Source organism: Chanodichthys erythropterus, chromosome 15 (assembly GCF_024489055.1).
Source record: "Chanodichthys erythropterus isolate Z2021 chromosome 15, ASM2448905v1, whole genome shotgun sequence".
In the NCBI taxonomy this organism is placed as follows: Eukaryota; Metazoa; Chordata; class Actinopteri; order Cypriniformes; family Xenocyprididae; genus Chanodichthys; species Chanodichthys erythropterus.
In genome coordinates this window covers 1,793,129-1,814,401 of record NC_090235.1, presented here as the reverse complement: position 1 = coordinate 1,814,401, position 21,273 = coordinate 1,793,129, and the positions used below count along the sequence as shown (strand labels likewise).

General features: G+C 35.0%; 1 protein-coding gene across 3 annotated transcripts in view; it reads left to right on the top strand.

Moving 5' to 3' along the window:
- The window catches only part of tbc1d5 (TBC1 domain family, member 5), a 29,880-nt gene extending 9,144 nt beyond the window's left edge, over window positions 1–20,736 (top strand). Inside the window, exons 2-23 of one of the 3 annotated variants that reach the window (XM_067411706.1) lie at window positions 1,883–1,931; window positions 2,024–2,123; window positions 5,765–5,810; window positions 5,936–6,044; window positions 6,186–6,275; window positions 6,370–6,444; window positions 6,549–6,616; window positions 9,727–9,829; window positions 9,998–10,086; window positions 10,272–10,322; window positions 10,459–10,528; window positions 10,629–10,801; window positions 13,236–13,378; window positions 13,703–13,809; window positions 14,615–14,700; window positions 14,804–15,093; window positions 15,296–15,352; window positions 16,308–16,513; window positions 16,728–16,824; window positions 16,913–16,992; window positions 18,729–19,052; window positions 19,571–20,736. In XM_067411706.1, coding sequence (XP_067267807.1) covers window positions 2,027–2,123; window positions 5,765–5,810; window positions 5,936–6,044; window positions 6,186–6,275; window positions 6,370–6,444; window positions 6,549–6,616; window positions 9,727–9,829; window positions 9,998–10,086; window positions 10,272–10,322; window positions 10,459–10,528; window positions 10,629–10,801; window positions 13,236–13,378; window positions 13,703–13,809; window positions 14,615–14,700; window positions 14,804–15,093; window positions 15,296–15,352; window positions 16,308–16,513; window positions 16,728–16,824; window positions 16,913–16,992; window positions 18,729–19,052; window positions 19,571–19,810 — 2,601 coding nt within the window. In that variant the 5' untranslated portion in view covers window positions 1,883–1,931; window positions 2,024–2,026 and the 3' untranslated portion in view covers window positions 19,811–20,736. Of the gene's footprint in view, window positions 1–1,882; window positions 1,932–2,023; window positions 2,124–5,764; window positions 5,811–5,935; window positions 6,045–6,185; window positions 6,276–6,369; window positions 6,445–6,548; window positions 6,617–9,726; window positions 9,830–9,997; window positions 10,087–10,271; window positions 10,323–10,458; window positions 10,529–10,628; window positions 10,802–13,235; window positions 13,379–13,702; window positions 13,810–14,614; window positions 14,701–14,803; window positions 15,094–15,289; window positions 15,353–16,307; window positions 16,514–16,727; window positions 16,825–16,912; window positions 16,993–18,728; window positions 19,053–19,570 lie in introns of all 3 variants that reach the window. The other 2 variants (XM_067411705.1, XM_067411707.1) reach the window with 2 other exon arrangements.
- Window positions 20,737–21,273: the final 537 nt, after the last annotated feature.

Below are 21,273 nucleotides of genomic sequence, written 5' to 3'. Positions count from 1 at the left end.
ATTTGGTGCAGTGATAAATATTTATGCATGTTGTGTGCGCATGTGTGTCTGTGTGTGTGTCTGTGTTCGTGTTTGCGCTCACTGCGCATATGTGTATAGCTAATGAAATATGCAAGGATTCATTTGGGAAGTGATTGCATCAGTGCTGCCTTTAGCCTGCAGCTGTGACAGTAAATGCAGTAGTTGCAGTGTTAGAAACAGATTGATCATTAAGGCAGTAGTTTCATGCTACACCAACCGAATATCATTTAACAAATTATAGAGAGCTATTTATTTTTCTATTTTTATTTGTTTTACCTAATCTTTTTTTGTGAATCTCTTGGTTGAATACATTCGTGTGAGGCATCTTGCACGTCCAGTTTTATTATTATTGTTGTGTTTAGCATATTTTAATTATTATTCATGTGTCTGTCTGTCTTGACTTAATCATTCCTGTAGTTGTCCCTGAGGCTTTATGCTAATGTCCTGCACTGTACTTCACTGCAGAGGATTCTGGGATTTCCCACTGTACCAGAGCTAATGCATAAATCTAATTGAGCTGGGCCAAGGAGGTCTATAATAGCTGGAGAAAGCTATCCATTAGCATTCCCATTAATCTCTAAAGCAGTTGCTCAGCTGGTGCAGGATGTTCTGCCATCTTTGCTAATGAAATACTTATGATTTATTAACATTTTGTTATTGTGTCAGTCATTTAAATTTTGTTTTTTGTTTTTTCCTGTCAATGAAGAGTGATGCTTTTAGCTTGGATATGATGCAGTTGTTATTATTTAATAATAATTGTAGAACAATTATTATTTTATATGATATAATTATTCATATTTATATAATTAGTACATTTTATTGATTAATTTGATATGTTATTTTTTGTGTTCGTTGTACCATCCCAGCTTCATCATTTCTTTATATATCAGCTAATAAACCGCAGTTATACATAATAAATAAGTTGCACAGGCTGTATGTTTTTGTACTGAAATTTTAGATCAGTATTAGTTTATCTGCATAATTAATGAAGGACGTTTGCTGGAGTTTGTGTCTGTCAGACTCCGAACCAAATACAACCTCATTAAAAACAACGGAATGTATTTAGGTTTAAAAAATAGGGGGGAAAAAATGCAGACAGGTCGGTTTTTTTCCACTTTCTAGTGGCTAATGCTGTCACATCAGCACTGTCTGGCTCTGAATTGTCTGAGCTGGGATATTTTTGGTTTATAAATGGCTGGGAATCACTTCCAGACAGCGCTTGGCACCGCCAGTGTTTGCTCGCGCACCCTCAATACTGCAGAACAATGATACCACATATACAACAGATCAAATGAGCACTGTTTTTGTTTCTTTGTTTGAGTCAAGGCTGTATGTTTTAATTCATTGCACAACAAATGTTAGCATGGTTGGTTATTCTTGTAAATGAATACAAGTGTTACTGGTATAATGATTCTGAGGTGATGGTACACTCGCACACACAGTCCAGTTAAATGTTATTTAAAGAAGTGTTGCTAGCACTCATAATTTAAGTTGCTGTAATGAATTTAGAAACATTCTGGCTATGAAATACATTTATATTCTGTGCCACAATTAGCAGCTAAACTTGGACTTGATTACAAACCGCTTTGGAATAAATAAAACTATGTGATCAATCCAAACTATCAGTCTGTTTGCTGTATACTAACCAGACATAATAAAAGCTACAGTATCTCTGCCATGTTGATCTGATGAGTTACGTCGATGATGGAGAAGACATTTTGTCAGTTGTTAATTTTGTTTCTTTATTTGTTTCCATTGCACTGCTTCATGCTATTCAATGGTTTAATATGTAAGCCATTAATATTGTTAGTTTAGGCTCGGTCTGTTTATTCATTTGTTTTGCTCTGTTGTTTGTTGTCAGATTAATGGTTAGTGGACTGTGGTCTCCATTGTGATCAGGCCTATGAAGAGTGAGTATCTACACACAATACCTGCGTAGATGTAGTTCTTGTTTTGTACTGTGGTGTCGATTGTGGCTTCATCTCTCTCTGTGGTTTTTCAGGACATGCAGCACCCAAATTTTGAAACACGACACCCACTGCAGCAGGAAGAGCAGGAGACTGGTTATGACCCTCTGCAGAACTACAACAGGAACAGAGACCGTAAGACACCTAATACATTTACATTCAAATTTGAGATCTAACAGTATGAAGAATAGGACTGCATATTTTATTAATAAATATTGGCTATAACTGATATTCTAAGAACAAAAAAGGCATCAAATCGCATTGAATCTTGTTCAAAATGGTGTGCAAAATGGTCTGCCAGTAGAAAATCTGGAATGTTGTTCCCACAGAAGTAAAATCAGTCAAAAATGTGAAACGAGTGTAAAGGAGAACAGTTCTCTTTGCACTTATGTTTTACCTCTATTTGAAAGTGAAATTATATTAAATGTTATTATACAGCAATAATAGATTTATTTTGTAATTTATTCTCTTTCATGTGGCTTTCATATTTAATCTAAGAACTAAACATGGTAATCTAGTTAAAAATGTTCAAGGCATGTTTTCTGTAAATAAAGAGAAAAATGTTTAATTAATGATTTTAATTTATGAACCAATATAAAAATATATAGTAATTAACAGCAATGTTTTACTGTTTATACATTACCATTCAGAAGTCTGAGGTTTGTAAATTTTTTTTAATGTTTTTAAGAAGTAGTCTCTTATTTATTTGATCAAAAATACAGTATTATTACAATACAGTTTTCTATTTTAATATATTCCTGTGATGGCAAAGCTGAATTTTCAGCATCATTACTCCAGTCTTCAGTGTCACATGATCCTTCAGAAATCATTCTAATATGCTGTTCAAAAAACATTTCTTATCATCAATGATGAAAGCAGTTGTACTGGTAAACAGTCTCCAACTGATCCTCTCACTCTGTCCGTGTGTGTGTGTGTGTGTGTGTGTGTGTGTGTGTGTGTGTGTGTGTGTGTGTGTGAGAGAGAGAGAATGAGTCTATTTTACACTCTTTAAGGTTTAGAGATTAACATTTCGGTTTGCTTTTGCCTGCATCACAGGATAAGAAATCTCTTAGGCCATATCTTTTTTTTCTATCAATTTGAATAACAAATTAAAGGCATAGAACCAGTTAACTTTTTGTGCACTGACAATATAGTTTTATATAAAAAAAAACCTTAAGTACTTGTGGACTTACAAAAGTTTGAAACTGAAATTGATAGCTTCACGCTCATTTGAAATTGACCTATGACATCCTAATACATGAAATTTGTCTGAATTTAAATGTGACCCGCTCTGGCGAAATGAGTTTGAAGTTGCAACGTTCTATTTTAAGATATGGGCCAATAATGTGGAAAAACAATAAAAAAGTCGTTTTTTTTTTTAAGCTAATTTCAAAGAACAGACTTTCAAAAATAATTTCCCAAAGTTTCGTAGTCCAAATAATTGAGTAAAGGTATTTAAATGGCTATTAAATTTGACATGGTTTTACTAAATTCGCTGGAAATGAACTTCTCAACTCCTCTCCATGAGCATTTCCCGGTATCCCCTGAAACGTCACTATCTCTGCTCTCCAAATATGGTGTTACACGTTATATAGAACCAATCAAAAAGCTTAGAAATGTAAACACACTGACATAAACGCTGATTTTTATCAATGGGAAGCCCCGTTTCGACTGACAGGCACGCGATCGGTCCAGCCATCCTCCTGTCAGACTAGCGCGCGCTCTGTGTAAACAAGCTAGTAGATCTCCTCAGAAAGATTGAAGTTCAGTACTGTATAGTGTATAGTGTAGTGTAGTATACTGTGTGTAAGTTAGTTCTGTTTATTAATAATATTTGAGAAATGTCGCTGTCAAAAGAGAAAAAAGTGGCCAAAGTTTTAAACTCACTGGAGACTGCTAACCTAAGCTCTGCTGCTGCTACTTTCTCTCTCTCTCTCTCTCACACACACACACACACACACACACACACACACACACACACACACACACACACACACACACACACACACACACACACACACACACACACACACACACACACACACACACACACACACACACACACACACACACCCCCTCTCTCAAGCAAAAATGTAGCACCTCTGTTCAATCTTTCTGATTTTAATAAATCTTTGTAAAAGTGCCTTATAAAATATTATTTCAAATAAATACTTTAAAATACTTCAGCCTGGTTTAATAGCATTTATATATATATATGTATGTATATATGTATATATATGTATGTATATATGTATGTCTTTGGTCAAATTAAGTTGTAAAATAAATAGTTTATCCCTTTAAATGCAATGGATTTTGAAAGATATCAACAAAAAAACCTTAAAAGCGATTTTCTCAGGTTTTCAATTGGAAAAAGAGGGCAGACGACCATAATTCAAATGGGTATATCTTTAAAACCATTCAAGGTATGACTTCGACTAGGATATCATTTTAAAGCTTATTGTCTCATCTTTGATGCCAAAATCAATTTTGAAATTTGGGTCACTGTGACTGCTGGTCACACATGATCTCATGTGGCTGTTGTGGCTCACAGTCATAGTAGCACCAGCTGGCTGAAGTAAATGTGGTATCATTCAAACGACTTTTGACAGTTCTTTTTTATTTACCCACTTAAAATGCCTGTGGCTCGGCATTTCTCTAAAGCTGCCAGAGTGGCCATGGCACCGGGGCTTTGGCCCGTCATCCCGGGTTGCATCTATATTTGTTTATTTTCACTAAAATATTTAAAAATATTTTTTTTAAAAATACCCACAGAGACTTTTTTGAAAATATTTGATATTTGAATTGATTTCGCATGCACCGTTTGGATTTATGCAGGGTAATTAATCAAATTTATATATATATATATATAAAAACAATCTAAACAAGGAGGGATTTTTGTATTTGATTTGTAATTTCAGTTCAATTGAAAAATCACTATGGTTGTATTAATAATAGGGGTGTAACGGTACACAGAAGTCACAGTTCGATACGAGTTTGGCACAACAGGAAAAAGCAACAAATCCCCAAAACAGACAGTAGTGCAAATTACAGTTTGTTTCACCTAATGGCATTTAGTCCCCCTGAGGTAATTGGTAAAGTACAGCCTCCTTTAGTGTATTAAGCACTAAGCAGTAAACAGAATGCACTCCTGCCAATCCCCCCAGATTCCTGATTGCTTAATTAAGGAATTCTTGATTTGTTACTCTAATCGATAGATTGATCAATGCTGAGTGGTAAAATCCAACGGCTATTTTCAAACTTACTGATTTGATTAAAATGATGTGCATGTCCTACTATGTCATTTTCAAATTTCTCAAGAAATCACAAATTGGCATAATGCCATTGTGCTTTTGTAAAATAAAGAAAACAAACAGCATGGCGCTTTCTGCTGTAGCGGTTTCCTTTCCATGAAGTTTGTGCGTAACAAAAATTAATCGAAACTCAGCGTATAGGCTACTAGCAAGCTCTTGTTTTGGGTTGGTGCATAAATCGTCTCTTCTTCTTCCTGTTGTGGCAGTTAGCAAACAGTGTTGCATTAGTGCACGCCGCATACCCTTCTGGATTGGAGGGCTGCAGCTGGATACTATTGACTGTATTTGTCGTCTGACTGTATGCACTGAATTATGACGTCCTTGACGGTTCAGGATGAATAGATGTACCGTTACACCCCTAATTATTAATATGCAATATTACATAGTGCTATTCTGCACTATGAAAAAGATCAACTATGATGTCTTAACCATTTTCTCTGTGTAACTGTGTTTCTTTAATTTCAGGAGGATCTTTGGATAGTGCTGTTGAGTCCACGTTTCCGTCATACAGGTCTCTCAGTTCATTCATCTTTCCCTAATGCCACAAAGCATCAGAGATTTACATCTGAAACTCTCTGCTGTGTTGTGAAGGAGTATCTCTATTCTCTAACTTTCTGTTTGACGTGCTCTTTACAGAAAGGAGTGGGATGATTTGTTCCAGAACAGTAACTACCTGGTGCGGATCAGGCAGGCTGGCATTAATGGACGATTACGGAGCAGCCGATTCCGCAGCGTATGCTGGAAGGTAATGGTTACCTGACAGCGTGCAGATGACAGACCTAATGCCTGAAAATTGTCTTTTTGTTGTTACTGGGGTTGAAAGGTGAAGTGTGCAATTTCTGTGCCAAACGAAGTGGATGATGAGCTTTGGTTTCGTTCATTCCAGCTTTATCTGGACGTCCTGCCAGAGGATAAGACTCAATGGATCAGTCGAACCAAGGAGCTCAGAGCACAGTACGAAAAGATCAAAGAGACGGTATGTTTGACTGTGTACACATGTATGTGATAGTGATTTATGTGTCTTCAGTAGGTTTTGAGACTAAATCATGATGGTTTATCTTGAACTGCAGCACATTACAAACCCTCGCAAAGCTGCCGGCCAACAGGACTTGGTGGTGAACAACCCACTCTCACAGGATGAGGGGGTGAGAGAACATTTAATTCAGTAAAACCATAAGAATGGATGGATCTGTCCATTACTTATTGATATCGTCATGTCTTTCTGTTTCTTTGTGTCTCTCTCTTTCAGAGTCTCTGGAATAAGTTCTTTCAGGATAAGGAGCTCAGGAGCATGATCAAACAAGATGTTTTACGAACGTAAGTGTGTACACTACCTATAGGCCTACACATGCACTAGAATTCAAAAGTTTGGGGTTGGTAATTTTATTTTATTTTATTTATTTATTCTTTTTTTTTTTTTTTTGAAAGAAGTCTCACCAAGACTGCTCACCAAGGCTGTATTTGCTTGAAAAGTACATTAAAAACAATATTATGTCATGAAATAGTATTACCATTTAAAATAACTTATATATATATATATTACAAACCCTCGCAAAGCTGTATATATATATATAGCTGTATATATATACTGTATATATATATACAGTACAGTACAGTCCAAAAGTTTGGAACCACTAAGATTTTTAATGTTTTTAAAAGAAGTTTCATCTGCTCACCAAGGCTACATTTATTTAATTAAATATACAGTAAAAACAGTAATATTGTGAAATATTATTACAATTTAAAATAACTTTTCTATTTTAATATATTTCACAAAGTAATTTATTCCTGTGATGCAAAGCTGAATTTTCAGCATCATTACTCCAGTCTTCAGTGTCATCCTTCAGAAATCATTCTAATAAGCTGATCTGCTGCTCAAAAAACATTTAATGTGTACAATTGTACAAAATTTTTGTGTACAATATTTTTTTTCAGGATTTTTTGATGAATAGAAAGTTCAAAAGAACAGTGTTTATCTGAAATCTAATCTTTTGTAACATTATAAATGTCTTTACTGCCACTTTTGATTGATTTAATGCATCCTTGATGAATAAAAATATTCATTTCTTTAATTTCTTTTCATAAAAATAAAAATTCTTACTGACCCCAAACTTTTGAACGGTAGTGTATAATGCTACAGAAGCTTTGTATTTTAGATAAATGCTGTTCTTTTGAACTTTCTATTCATCAAGGAATCCTGAAAAAAAAGTACACAACTGTTTTGAACATTGAAAATAATCATAAATGTTTATTGAGCAGCAAATCAGCATATTAGAATGATTTCTGAAGGATCATGTGACACTGAAGACTGGAGTAATGATGCTGAAAATTCAGCTTTGCATCACAGGAATAAATTACTTTGTCAAATATATATTTAAATAGTACACAGTTATTTTAAATTGTAATAATATTTCACAATATTACTGTTTTTTACTGTATTTTTAATTAAATAAATGTAGCCTTGGTGAGCAGACGAAACTTTTTAAAAACATAAAAAATCTTAGTGGTTCCAAACTTTTGGACTGTACTGTATGTATATGTATATATAAAATACACATATATATGTATGTATGTGTATATGTGTGTGTGTTTTAAGCATGTCTACAATCATTCCAAAATAATAAATAAAGGCAATAATAATTTAAACAATATATTTTATTTGTGTATTGCTGTTTTTCTTTTTAATTGTCAACCTAGGATATTTTGGATCATCAGTCATGCTCTGTAAACACCGTCTGTCACAGACACGAATTGTATTTTTAATTTCACCAAGCTGATTGCACTAAAAAAACAGAGTCATGTTTTCAGTCCATTTCAAGTTTGATTTTGACGTGACATAAAGCGGTGATATCTAACTGTGATCTGTTTACTTACTTTTCAATTAGTCTTCCCATTAACGCCATCATTTGTTCAGTCAAACTGATGCGCGGAATGTGCACATCAACAAGAGGCGGGATTTATCGCACAAACCAATCATATTCAATTACATCCAATCATAGTGCGATGGAGACATTGCCTCCTCTCACGTGACTTTCCCCCATTCATTCTCAATTACCCCCCACAAAACCCACCGCACGCCGGGGGTCTAATGATTTTCTATGGTTTTCCATGAGAGCAAAGGGAGGCATGACTCCATAGACTGTAAAGCATGACTCCTGCTGTAACTTTACCTGCCGGTGTCGCTGTTGGGCATTGTTCCTTAAGAAATACGCGTGACTTTAATGTCATAATTTGTGATATTTGTGTTGTTTTATATGTAATATGGATTTTTTTTTTTTTTTGAAGCACTGCTGCCTCCTCGGAGGAAACGCCCCTAAGAGATATAATATAAGGGTATTGTTTTATGAGCAAAGAGTGACTCTAGCATTTGCCGTCGAGCCAATAGACTGTGCATAGCACTTCATTATAACATGAGATTTTGGCCAAATGACAGAAAAAAACGAGCGCCCCATAGCTACAATAAACTTTATAATCTGTAATTTGGTGAAAACGTAATGCAATGCACTTACTTGCTGTCTCAGATGTGGTCAAAAAATGTATTGAGCTTAATTTTGGTAAAATGTTAATACATTGACACAATCAAGTATATGATCATAAAGCCACAATATCAACTTCAACAAGACAGTGTTATTATTTATACGTAATTATTTTAAAAATACAGTGTTTTTCATTTCTTGAAAAGTAGCATTTTTGGTCATACAAGGTTTCTAACTGACATCGATATGGGGGGATTCTTTAATTAATAGTTCAAAAGAACAGCATTTATTTAAAATATTTTTTTTCCCCCCAACAATGTCAATGTCTTTACTGTCACTTTTGATCAATGTGTCTTTTCTTGAATAAAAGTGTCAATTTCTTTAACAAAAAAAAAACTGACATCAATGTTTGTGTGAATGGTGAATTTTTGCTTGTTTTATAAACATTTATACCTTTTTATTTGCAATTTTTACTCACTCATTAAATAAGCATATACTTAAAATTATATTATTGTAAACCTGTCTGTACCTAGACACAATTTACATTTGTCTACTAATCTCATTTTAAGCATTCATAATTCTTTAGATCAAAAGGTTTTTAAGATCATGAGAAATTCAGTTGTTAATTAATTCAGTCAAATATTGAAATTATAAAACACAAAAATGATAAAATTTATATATATAATTTCTAAAATACATTTATGATGTTGTAATACCTAAATTCACTTGTAGCATTTAAAACGATTGATTTATTTTTAATATATTCACACAAAATAGTGTATATAATATAATATAATATAATATAATATAATATAATATAATATAATAAATATAATATAATATAATATAATATAATATAATATAATATAATATAATATAATATAATATAATATAATATAATATAATATAATATAATATAATATAATATTGTTGCTCCTTGATTGTCTGCAGATTTCCAGAGATGCTGTACTTCCAGGAAGAGGATGTCCGGACGAAGCTGACTGATATTCTCTTCTGCTATGCACGAGAGAATGAGCAGCTACTGTATAAGCAGGTTTATACACACATAATGATTGTGACAAATACTGCCACACCACAACATAACCTGTCAAACTGGCTCAGTCGTATCTTGTAGTGTAATTTTGCCAAAATAAGCATTTACCTCTCTACATTATCCTCTTGTTTCTCTCGTCTTCATCCCTCCCTCTCTTTCTCTCTACAGGGCATGCATGAGTTACTGGCCCCTATAGTGTTTGTTCTCCACTGTGATCACCAGGCGTTTCAGCATGCCAGTGAGACGGCCAATCCCAGGTCTGACCTATTTACCACACAGGCGAGACTGTCTACTGTCACACGAACTTCTGAAGACTCGCTCAACTTAACTTTAAAATTGTTCCGTCAAGTGTTTCGATTTTTGAATCATTATTAATTGAATTTCCAGTGTTTCTAAGTATATTTATTTAAACTATATCTTCCCTTTCGTACCTCAATTGCAGTGAAGAAATGAAAGTCCTCCTGGATCCAAAATTCCATGAGCATGATGCCTAGTGAGTAAACGTCACATTATCACACTGGATGATCTTCAACAAAATTGTCATGCCCGATTAACTGCATATAGTTGCTAAACACACTTTGCTCAACCTGTTGCATCTGTCTTTTTGTTCTTCATCAAATATCCCATAGTGTCATGTTTTCTCTGCTCATGGAGACAGCAGAACCCTGGTTCAGCAGTTTTGAGCGGGAGGTCAGAAAGGTACTATGGATGATTTTACGTAAAAAGAATTGCATTGATATTTTGTCAGCTTCCTACTTCAATCTTGTTAAAAACTTTTAATGGTGTTTAAACATTTCAGGGAAAAGAAGAGATGTTAACCAGCATCCCGTTTGCGAGACCACAGGACTCCGGCCCTTCTGTTGCAATAGTGACCAAAGTCAACCGAATTCAGGATCAGCTAGTAAAAAAACATGACATTGAACTGTACATGCACCTCAACAGACTAGAGATAGCGCCCCAGATATATGGCATGTGAGTATGAATGAACCTTTTTTTTTTTTTTTTTTGAGTCTACAGCAGCCCAATGAACTAAGTAGGAAAATTAAATTTGGCGCACTTGTAATGGTGGTCCTGAATAGTAATCTGACCAACTTTTGGAACCTTTTAGAACCAACTCTATACCTCCACCACCAGCTCAAATATTCACTATTCAACTTTTGAACACTTTGTTCTCGAAAGAAAATGTTTAGTACATTTGATTACTCTCCTCAAGCTGATGGACTCCACCCATTACAATAATCGCCATTTTGAAATGTATTGTATTTAGTTTAGTTTAGACTGAGCCGCACAGAAATGCCTGAAGCGTTTTGATTAATTTTTTGTTCAAAAGTTATGATGCTGTGTTTGGTACACTTCATCAGCACCGTGATCTGAGGATACATGCGAAAGTTGGTAGCAGTGCCACCTACAAGTCATGAAATCCAAAAATGTCTTTTTTTGCTAATAATGTTTGAAAATTTTGCCAGAAATGCCTGTCTGGCATTTTGAAAATTGACACAAACTGTGATATTTTTTTAAACACTTTGACATATCAACAAAATAATTGATAGACATCCTCACCAGCATGTCTTCAAGGCACATGTCAAGTTTGAAGACAGCGCCACCTAGCGTTCAGAAGATATAAGGCTTTTTACAAAAACGCTTATAACTCTGAAAACTCTGTCCGAAATTAATTTTCCCAGTATTGTTACTTTCCATTGTTTATGCCGATTTCTCATGTCATTTTCCAACGTTATGTTTGACCACCATTTTTAGGTATATGAAAAACAGTTTTTTTTGCTACCCTTCCTACAAATCTTGTCCAATTTTGTCCAAACTTGGCTCAGGTGATCTTTGGACCGAGCTGCACAGAAATGGCTTAACATGTTTATGATACTCGCTACCGTTTCTTAGAAACACCTTTCCGAATTGGACAATGTCAGTGTTTGTTGACCTATGATATGTTAGCATAGCATGCTAATTGGTTAACATTAGAGGCCATTCTTTCTGATGTGGCTCTTTTGCTATCAAACATTTTGCTATTAAACACAAGCTACGTTATTGGCCAAGTTATCTTAGTATGCTAATAGGTTAGCATGCTAACTAAAGCTTTTGTGTGTTCCACCTCATATTGAAGGGTCTCTTCAGCAGTAAATAAATTGTGTGTCATGTACATGGCGCACTGTGATGATGAGCGATGAGCACTTGACCAGAATGTTGGGGGTTCGAATCCTGTATGGTGTGATGTCCAAAATGTTACTGATATGCCAAGTATGTTCAAGAGTTTATTTGAATCTGTATTGTAACTGTTAGTTTGGGTGTTTAAATCCTCTATTTGACAAAATCTCAACTATTTGTACCTTTTTTAGCATTTTTAGCTATGCTCTGTTAAAACATTTTTAAATAATTTACAGATATCAACAACTTAGGATAGGTATCAGTTATGACTTTAAAAAAAAAACTAAAATGTTTTGTAGTACAACATACCATACTTAATGAAAACAAATAGAACATCTCACAACTTCAAAGTTGTTATATTTCTGGCCATTTTTTACAATAAGTCCTTAACTTTTATAGGAAGATTTAAAGACTTTTAGGACCAAATGTCATAACATTTTAGGGCCATTAATTGTATTTTCACTCAATTGCCTTTCACTCAAGTCTATTTGATATCGCACAACCACAACCTAAGAGTGGCGCACTGCGTAGAGTGTAATCAAATCCTATGTGTAATGCAAACTTATACCATTTAAAGTTTGCTATGTCCATAATGTTGCTTAATAATATCTTATGTTCAAAAATTCAGTGTGATAAGGCAATGAGCACCTGACCCGAAAGTTGAGGGGTTTGATTCTTGTGTGGCGCATCATTATAACAGATCATGTTGTGGTGTTTCGACTCAGCATTGCACTAATCTTTCAACCTCTTGTTATTATTATTATTATGGGAAAAGTCCCAATGGTCTTATAGCCCCTATTGTATTTGTTGGTTTACTTATTATTTGGGGCCAAGCAACAAAGGTACTTTAACTAGTATTGTACCTGTTGGTTTACTTATTATTTGGGGCCAAGCAACAAAGGTACTTTAACTAGTATTGTACCTGTTGGTTTAATTATAATTAGGGGCCAAGCAACAAGGGTGCTGTAGCTCCTGTTATATCTGTTGGTTTTGTTATTATTAGGGGCCAAGCAACAAAGGTGCCTTAACCACTGTTGTACAGTATCTGTTGGTTTTCTTATTATAAGGAGCTAAGGAACAAAGGTGCTTTAGCTGCTATTATATCTGTTGGTTTATTACTTATTTATATTTAATAATTTCTTGTCATTTCTCTATAGTGCATATAAACAATTATGTTAAACCACTTATTATTGAATTTAGTCAAACTTTCCTTAAGTTATAAATTCTGTTTCTCTGTGTTTGTGGGCAGTCGCTGGGTTCGACTGCTGTTTGGTCGGGAGTTTCCCCTGCAGGATCTGTTGGTGGTCTGGGATGCTCTTTTTGCAGACAGCATCACTTTGGACTTGGTGGATTACGTGTTTGTTGCTATGCTTCTGTACATCAGAGATGCATGTAAGTTAAATTCTCTGTCATCTGTGCTTTGTTCATAACATAAACCAAAGGAAAACAATATACAGACTTCCTAAGGCGTAAATCAACTGTGGGTGTTCACCCTGGAGCTCTGGGTGAACAAAGTGACAAAGTCATCAGTGATAGCGCATCACTGCCACCTACCTAACCAATCCAAACACAGGAGCTAATGACATGCAGATGAGTTGGCCTATGCCTGTTGGCATTAAACATGTATCTTTACAAAGAGCTCTAGAAGATATTTATCAGTTTATTTGAAAGTAATAGTCCAGTAACTGTATCGTTCCTGTGTTCTTCATGTCACAGTGATCGCAAGTAACTTTCAGACGTGTCTCGGCCTCCTGATGCACTATCCTCCTATCGGAGACATCCACTCACTGCTCCTAAAAGCACTATTCCTCAGAGACCCTAAGGTACTGTCGGGCATACAGACTCTTTCATTTTCACTTTTAATTCACTTTTAATATCATTAAAAATAAATAAATATTATGAAATATATAAATATTTGATTACAAATAGATAAATATATATATATTTGTGTGTGTAATAATTTACTCACCCATATGTCATCCAAGATGTTTGTCTTACTTTCTTCAGTCAAAAAAGAAATTAAGGTTTTTGAGGAAAACATTCCAGGATTTTTCTCCATATAGTGGACTTCAGCGGTTACCAACCGGTGGAAGGTCCGAATTGCTGTTTAAATGCAGCTTCAAAGTGTTCTACAAGATCCCAGGCAATGAATCCCAGGCAATGAATAAGGGTCGGCCATTTTCTAAAAAATAAAAATGTATGTACTTTTTAACCACTAATGCTCAACTTTAACTAGCTTTGCGATGCGACCATCACGTTGGAAAGGTCATGCATGACGTAGGCAGAAGTACCAAGCAAGTGTTTAGGTCCAGTACAAATGTTTAGCAAAATGTTTAGGTCCAATTTGGACCTTCAACCCGCTGAACCCTGTTGAAGTCCACTAAATGGAGAAAAATCCTGGAATGTTTTCCTCAAAAACCTTAATTTCTTATCGACTGAAGAAAGAAAGACAAAAACATCTTGGATGACATGGGGGTGAGTAAATTATCAGAAACATTTAATTCTGAAGTGAACTAATCCTTTAAGGTTGCTTGACACTAAAAAATCAGAGACACTATATACTGCTGAAAGTTTAGTATGTACTCAGTATAAGTTATTTTTGTCAAATGTCTTTTTATATAATTTTAGAATAATCCTCGACCAGTAAACTACCAGTTTCAGCAAAACCTTGACTACTACAAAACCCGTGGTGCCGACTTGGTCAACAAGACTCGGTATCTTGTGTTTTTGTCCATATTATAACTTTGTGCACATATATGCTATACATTACATACATTTATTTACAATTTAGAAAATGTTTTATTTCTTTTTCTACAGGGCCAGCACTAAAGCAGCACCTCTCAACATTAATAAAGTATCCAGTTCTCTTCTTAATTTTGGCCGGAAGCTCATTGCGCCGATGGGAGGCGGCTCCAGTGGCATCTCGCCAATAAACAGTGAGGTGATATCAGCTCCTCCCCTTCAAACTCCAGTGCCACGACCATTGGCCGAACCTCTATCATGCACCACTCCGGCAAACACGCAGATGAAATCACAGCCACACACACAAACGCAGCATCAGCACCGACTGCTGAAGTCTGAAAGTATGCCAGTGCACCTCAGCAAAGGTGAGCACTCGTATACACAGACCTTTATACCTATACAACCCTATATGCCTATAGATTGTGTTGATTTTACCCATATACCTCCAGAAGTTATTAATACTTAAGTGTACATGGATTATTATGTGAATGTGTACATGCATGTGCTTAAGAATAGGTACAGAGTAGGTGTGTGCTGTGGCTTTACTTTGCTGTCTGTTAGACGTAGGTCCTTGTGGAGCCTCTCAGATTTCTCTCCCTGCCCAGATCCAATCTGATACCCCAGGTAACTGCTGCTATGACAACAACAACGGCACCAGAGTATGCATGCATGCTTTATAAATGCATTTTATTTTATTTTATTTTATTCTGTTTTTGTATTTTTCTTTGCGCACATTTACTGTGACGTCCGCTTTGTAATCCATGCATGTGTGCATGCATGATCTATTTTGTAATGAGTCATTCTGCTTTTTGCCACCAGGCTTTTTTAGTTTTTAAAAGGAAAAAAAAAGATGTATTTGTATTAATTAATTCAATTTTTTTATTATTATTAAATTTGCACTTCTGTTCAAAAGTTTAAGGTTGATAAGCTTTTTTTATATTTTTGAAAAAAGTCTTTTATGCTCACCAAGGCTACATTTATTTGATCATAAATACAGTAAAAACAGTAAAAAAAACAAACAATTATCTATTTTAATATATTTTAAAATGTAATATATTCCTTTGATTGCAAAGCTGAATTTTCAGCATCATTAATCCAGTCTTCAGTGTCACATGATGTTTCAGGAGTCATTCTAATATACTGATTTGGTGCTCAAGAACAATTTTTTTGTATTATCAATGTTGAAAACACTATAATTTTTGTTTTGTTTAGTGGAATCCATGATAGATTTTTATTTAGGATTCTTAGATGAATAGAAAGATGAATAAATGTTTTTACTGTAACCTTTGATCAAAGTAATCCATCCTTGATGAATATAAGCATTAATTTCTTTCAAAAACAAACTAAATCTTCCTGATTCTGATAAACTGATATTGATTTTGTGTAATTGTCATGTTTTGTTTTACTTCTGTTTTATCTGCGATTTACTGCATGCTCTATGATTGTGTCTTAGAATCTTCATGCTATTTATGAAGCTTATATTTTTTATAATTGTTCTGTTACCTTTTGATCTTGCTCTTTTGTTCTCATAGGCTGTCTGAGAATAACTTTTGTTACTGTTCTTATTTCATTCTTGCAGGCCACACCCCCAGGACAATTAGCTCCTCCCCCAGCACTGAGAGTTTGTCTGGTGGGCGGGACCATGCAATGTCTTCCCCTCCTCTCCCTGTGTCCAGGGGACGAGACTCCAGCACATCATCTCCACCTTCTGCCACGAAGAAAGACTCTTTCTTTAATATCAGTCGCTCACGGTCCCACAGTAAAACTATAAATAAGAAGGATGCAGTAAGCAGCGAATTTAGTTTTTGCAACTCTTGTTTTCTTTTTTATAACTTTTACCATTTGCAGTCCTGGGCTCTCATTTTGTGGCAATTTTTTCTTCATATTGCATGCAAATTACTATTATGTGCTATTAAGTACTATTTTGTGCTCCTGTTTGTGTTGTATTTTATAGGTGCTATATGTATGCTAATGTATGCGTGTGTATTTTTACACACAGGAGGAGCTGGAGGCCCAGGTGTCGTTCTTACAGGGTCAGATCAATGACCTAGAGGCTATGAGTAAATATTGTGCCAAGATGATGAACATGCACATAGGTGAGTCACTGAGCCAGTCAAGTCGTCTCATCCGGATCCAGGACACTGGTGATGGAATCATAATGATTTTGCTTTGATTTATGGATAGGAAAAATTCAAGAAGTGATACTGCAGGAGCATCTGGAGAAGGAAGATGAGGTTCTGGTATCACTTGCTGGACTAAAACAGGTATGACTCAGGTCTCCCAATTTGAAAAAAAAGTAATAATAATATTTTATATTTTATTTTATAATAGTAATAATAAAATAAACACTAAATATATATGTGTTTGTGAAATTAAAACAAAAATATTCACCATTTTACAATCAGTTTTCTTCTCACTTACTAAAATTATTTTGGTAACACTTCTTTACAATAAGGTCCCATTTTGTTAGCTCAGGTCCATTAAATAATACTAACAGATACAACTTTTGATTTTAATTATGAATTAGTAAATCTTTAAATAAGATAAATAAAATGCTTTAGAAGTGTTTTTTTTTAACTATGGTAGTTAACTAATGTAAACAAATGGGACCTTATTGTTAAGTGTTACCACAGATTTTTTTACTATGTCCATTTATTTGTAAATAACCATGTTCACAATATTACGGAGCCCCTAAAGGGACATGGTGGTGGAAAAAAAAAATAGGAAGGGAGGAAATTTTAAGTGCTGGTGGAAAAAAAATTGATGGGAGGATTTTTTTTTTTTTTTTCAAATCTTTTGCGTTCCCTCGTAAAACTTTTGCGTTCCCCCAAGAAACTTTGCGTTCCCTCGCAAAACTTTTGCGTATCCACACAAAGATATTTGCGTTCCCTCGCAAAGTTATAATCGTTCCCTTGCTGTGAGCTCAGGCAAACACTTCCTCTTTAATGTCCCGCTGGCTGGCAGTAGTGTTATAGTTAGTAACATACGTTAATAATGCACACAAATAATGCGCAGCTTGTTGGACTCAAATATAAAGAAATGCAGTCAGTGCTTATGTCAAGCAGTTCAGTAAAGTTGCCAATATATTCAGATTCAAGCTTTCCGAATTAATATTTTTTTTTTTTATCAAACTAAGTGTTCCAGTACAACCAGCAGGAGAGCAGTGATGTATGAACTAAATTTGGTGTTACAGTGAAGTTACTGAGTATTTTTCATAATATAAAATGAGCAAAAAGGTTTTTGGGTTTTGCACTTTTCAGACGGTCCCTTTAGACTTGTATCTCCGCCGCCTGCTCAGAGAGAACATTTCAAAGCACATTTGAAGAAAATTGGGTTGTCGTAGCTTGTTGTCTAGGTTAGTATTATTGGCATTTGTGTTTTAACAACATTTAGCTCACAAGTTATTAATCCGGGAAGCTCGAATCTGTGAATATATTGCCAACTTTACTGAACTGCTTGACATAAGCACTGATTGCATTTCTTTATATTTGAGTCCAACAAGTTCAAACTCTAAGAGCTGCGCATTATTTGTGTGCATTATTAACGCATTTTACTAACTGAAACACTACTGCCAGCCAGCGGGACATTAAAGAGGAAGTGTTTGTCCGAGCTGACAGCAAGGGAATGATTATAACTTTGCGAGGGAACACAAATATCTTTGCGTGGGAACGCAAATTTTTTCAGGGGAACGCAAAAGTTTTGCGAGGGAACGCAACGTTTCTCAGGGGAACACAAAAGTTTTGCGAGGGAACGCAACGTTTTGTTTTGTTTTTCCACCAGCACTTAAAATTTCCTCCCTTCCCATTTTTTTTTTCTACCACCATGTCCCTTTAGGGGCTCCATACAATATAAACACCTTCAGCGTAATACAAAATCTCAGGGTTTATTTTGTTTATTTTGTTTTTATTTTAATTTTATGAGAAAGTGTTCTAAATACAAATATGACACTCTGCTTTCATGTACAAATATAATTAGTCTCTCTTAACCATATTGTCCCCAGATTAAGGACATCCTGAAGGGGGCTCTCAGATTCAACCAGAGCCAGCTGGAGGCAGAGGAGAATGAGGAGATCTCCATAGCAGACGATCACTACTGCTCTAGCCAGTATAGTACACTAAAGGATGAAAGCGATCCAGACCATTTGTCTGCAGACGCAGATGGTTCTACAAACAAACAACAAATGGTTCCAGAGCATTACGACCACCAGGAAGGAGACATGGTAGCAGAAAAAGAAGAAGAAGAGGAGGAGGAGGTGGAGGAGGAGGAGGAGGTGAAGAAGAAGGTCTTGACCACTGAGAATGTCCCCACAATACCAGAGCCGCAGGTTAGAGACGATGATCACACATCAAGCTTTAATGAATTTCCCTCACGCAAAATGGGATTTTGTATGGGATTAGCTTTATGGGCTTGAAGCAGTGTTATTTTAGTATTATTAATGTACTAGCTAGCTAATGTATTAGCTTGTATTTTTATATTTTAGTTTCATTTTCATTATTCATTTAATTTTAATAATTTTATTTTTTTTATATTTCTATTTAGCTTTAATATTTTTACTTCAGCTTTAGTCATTTTAATACTTCAGCTTTATTATATTTTAGTTAGTTAGTTGCCAAGGCAACATTTATCATTTTAATTGAAGTTTTTCATCTAATATTTAATTTTAATTCCAGCTTATTTATAGGTTTTTGTTTTTTTACATATTAATTTAATTGGTATATTTTTAATTTTAGCACCAATTTAAAGTAATTACACACTGACTATGTGCTGATTAATTAATTACATATATCAATATCTGAGAAATGCCTCCATATGATGATTCATACACACTTTTTATTGTCTTAGGCGTCTGAAGGGAGAAACTGGGACGACTACATCTTGGTCTCACAGGATGGCGAGCCATCTGAGAGTGAGGAGCAAAGCATAACCACCACGGCTCCACTCTTTAAGCATGTACGAGGTCTAAACAAAGCAGATTTTCAAGACCCTCTGATGGTGGCCACGTCTGGGTCCTCCAGTCCAGATGACGGCAGCACTCACAGCAAGGACTCTGACTTCACTATAGTAAATCCAACTGACCTTTGAACCTGGATTCTCCCTAAATATGACTGTACCCAACACTTAAGAAATTCTGCTGGACATTTGCACATAGGAACTCAGGCTGATTGCCTCATGTGCCCCCATGCCCTGTAACTCAATCCTTGAACCACACATTCTGTTTCTTAAATCCTGGACTTCTGGCTATGGATTTTTAATACATCCTAATTCAAAACCGCTCTTTTCTTTGTGCCCCAAATGTGTGTCCCTTATTATAGATCCTTTGCTCTGTTACCTAAATGTACTATCTAAAGCCATAAAAAGCAGCCTCAACTTAAATGAGATTTTCCATTTTGTAATTTTCTTTGAAAATGTCCTAACGCCTAAAGGTTCATCTTGACGTTTATGTAGAAAACCTATATTTGTTTTCTCCTAAATCAATATCCTGTGAAATACATTTAACAGACACTCTCTGCCTCAGATAAAAGCTATATTCTGCTTCAGTTTTCCCTCTATCTCTGTCTCTCTTTTGGGGAACTGGCTGTTGTGATAAGGATGAGACACTTGACTGATGCTCAATCTAGTAGTAGAAAGCGCCTTTATTATGAATATGGTCTGAGTGTCTCTCTCCTTCACTCTCATCTTTATTGATTTTCCATGAACCAGTGCCTGAGCAGTTGTCCATGTTCCACTTTTGTCTGTATTTTCTTTTTTTTTAAGCTGAGATTTTAGTCTATAGACCACAGAAGTCATTTGTTAAATTATGGATTTTTTTTCCTCTTTCATATTTGTCATTATTTTTAAGCCAATGATTTGTGAAACTTTTATGTTCTAGTATTTCTCTGGTGTCAGTAATCTTATTTTGTCTTGGTTCCCGTGGTAACTGTGTATTGTTTTGCACATGACACGAAGGATGTTTCTAATACTGATATCCTATTAACTCTGGATGAATAAAAAGCATTACTCTTGTCTAATCCAAAGATTTGTGCACGCTACTATTTCCTTATACCCTGTTATTTTTAGCTTTTTTTTTTTTTTACCTTTTCTGTGGAAACAATTGCCTTTAAACTACTACCTCATAGTCAACACCAGACAGTAGGTTATTCAGTTCAGATCATAGGTTCAGATAGGCTCATAATTTTCAAACGCGACATCTAGCGGTCAGCTATCGCTATAGTAAGATTGTCTCGCATTAATAATGGATTAACTAGCATGTAATCAAATCTCGTCAAATTCAGACTATATTATTACATTTTTCTCATTTAAATAAAGCAGCTTTATTTTGCAGTTTAAATGCTAAACAAAGTTTTAAAACCTATAAAGTTAAGGTCCAGGAAGTAGGCCAACCTCGTGTACAGGGCCAAACTTTTAAACTGTACCAAAATTGATTAAATTTAGACACTATAAAATCTTTCACATTACTTTAGAAATAATCAGAGTATGTAATGACTGATCTTTGACCGATTAATGAAAAAAAAGAATGTTATTCCGTATTAATAACTTTAATTCGC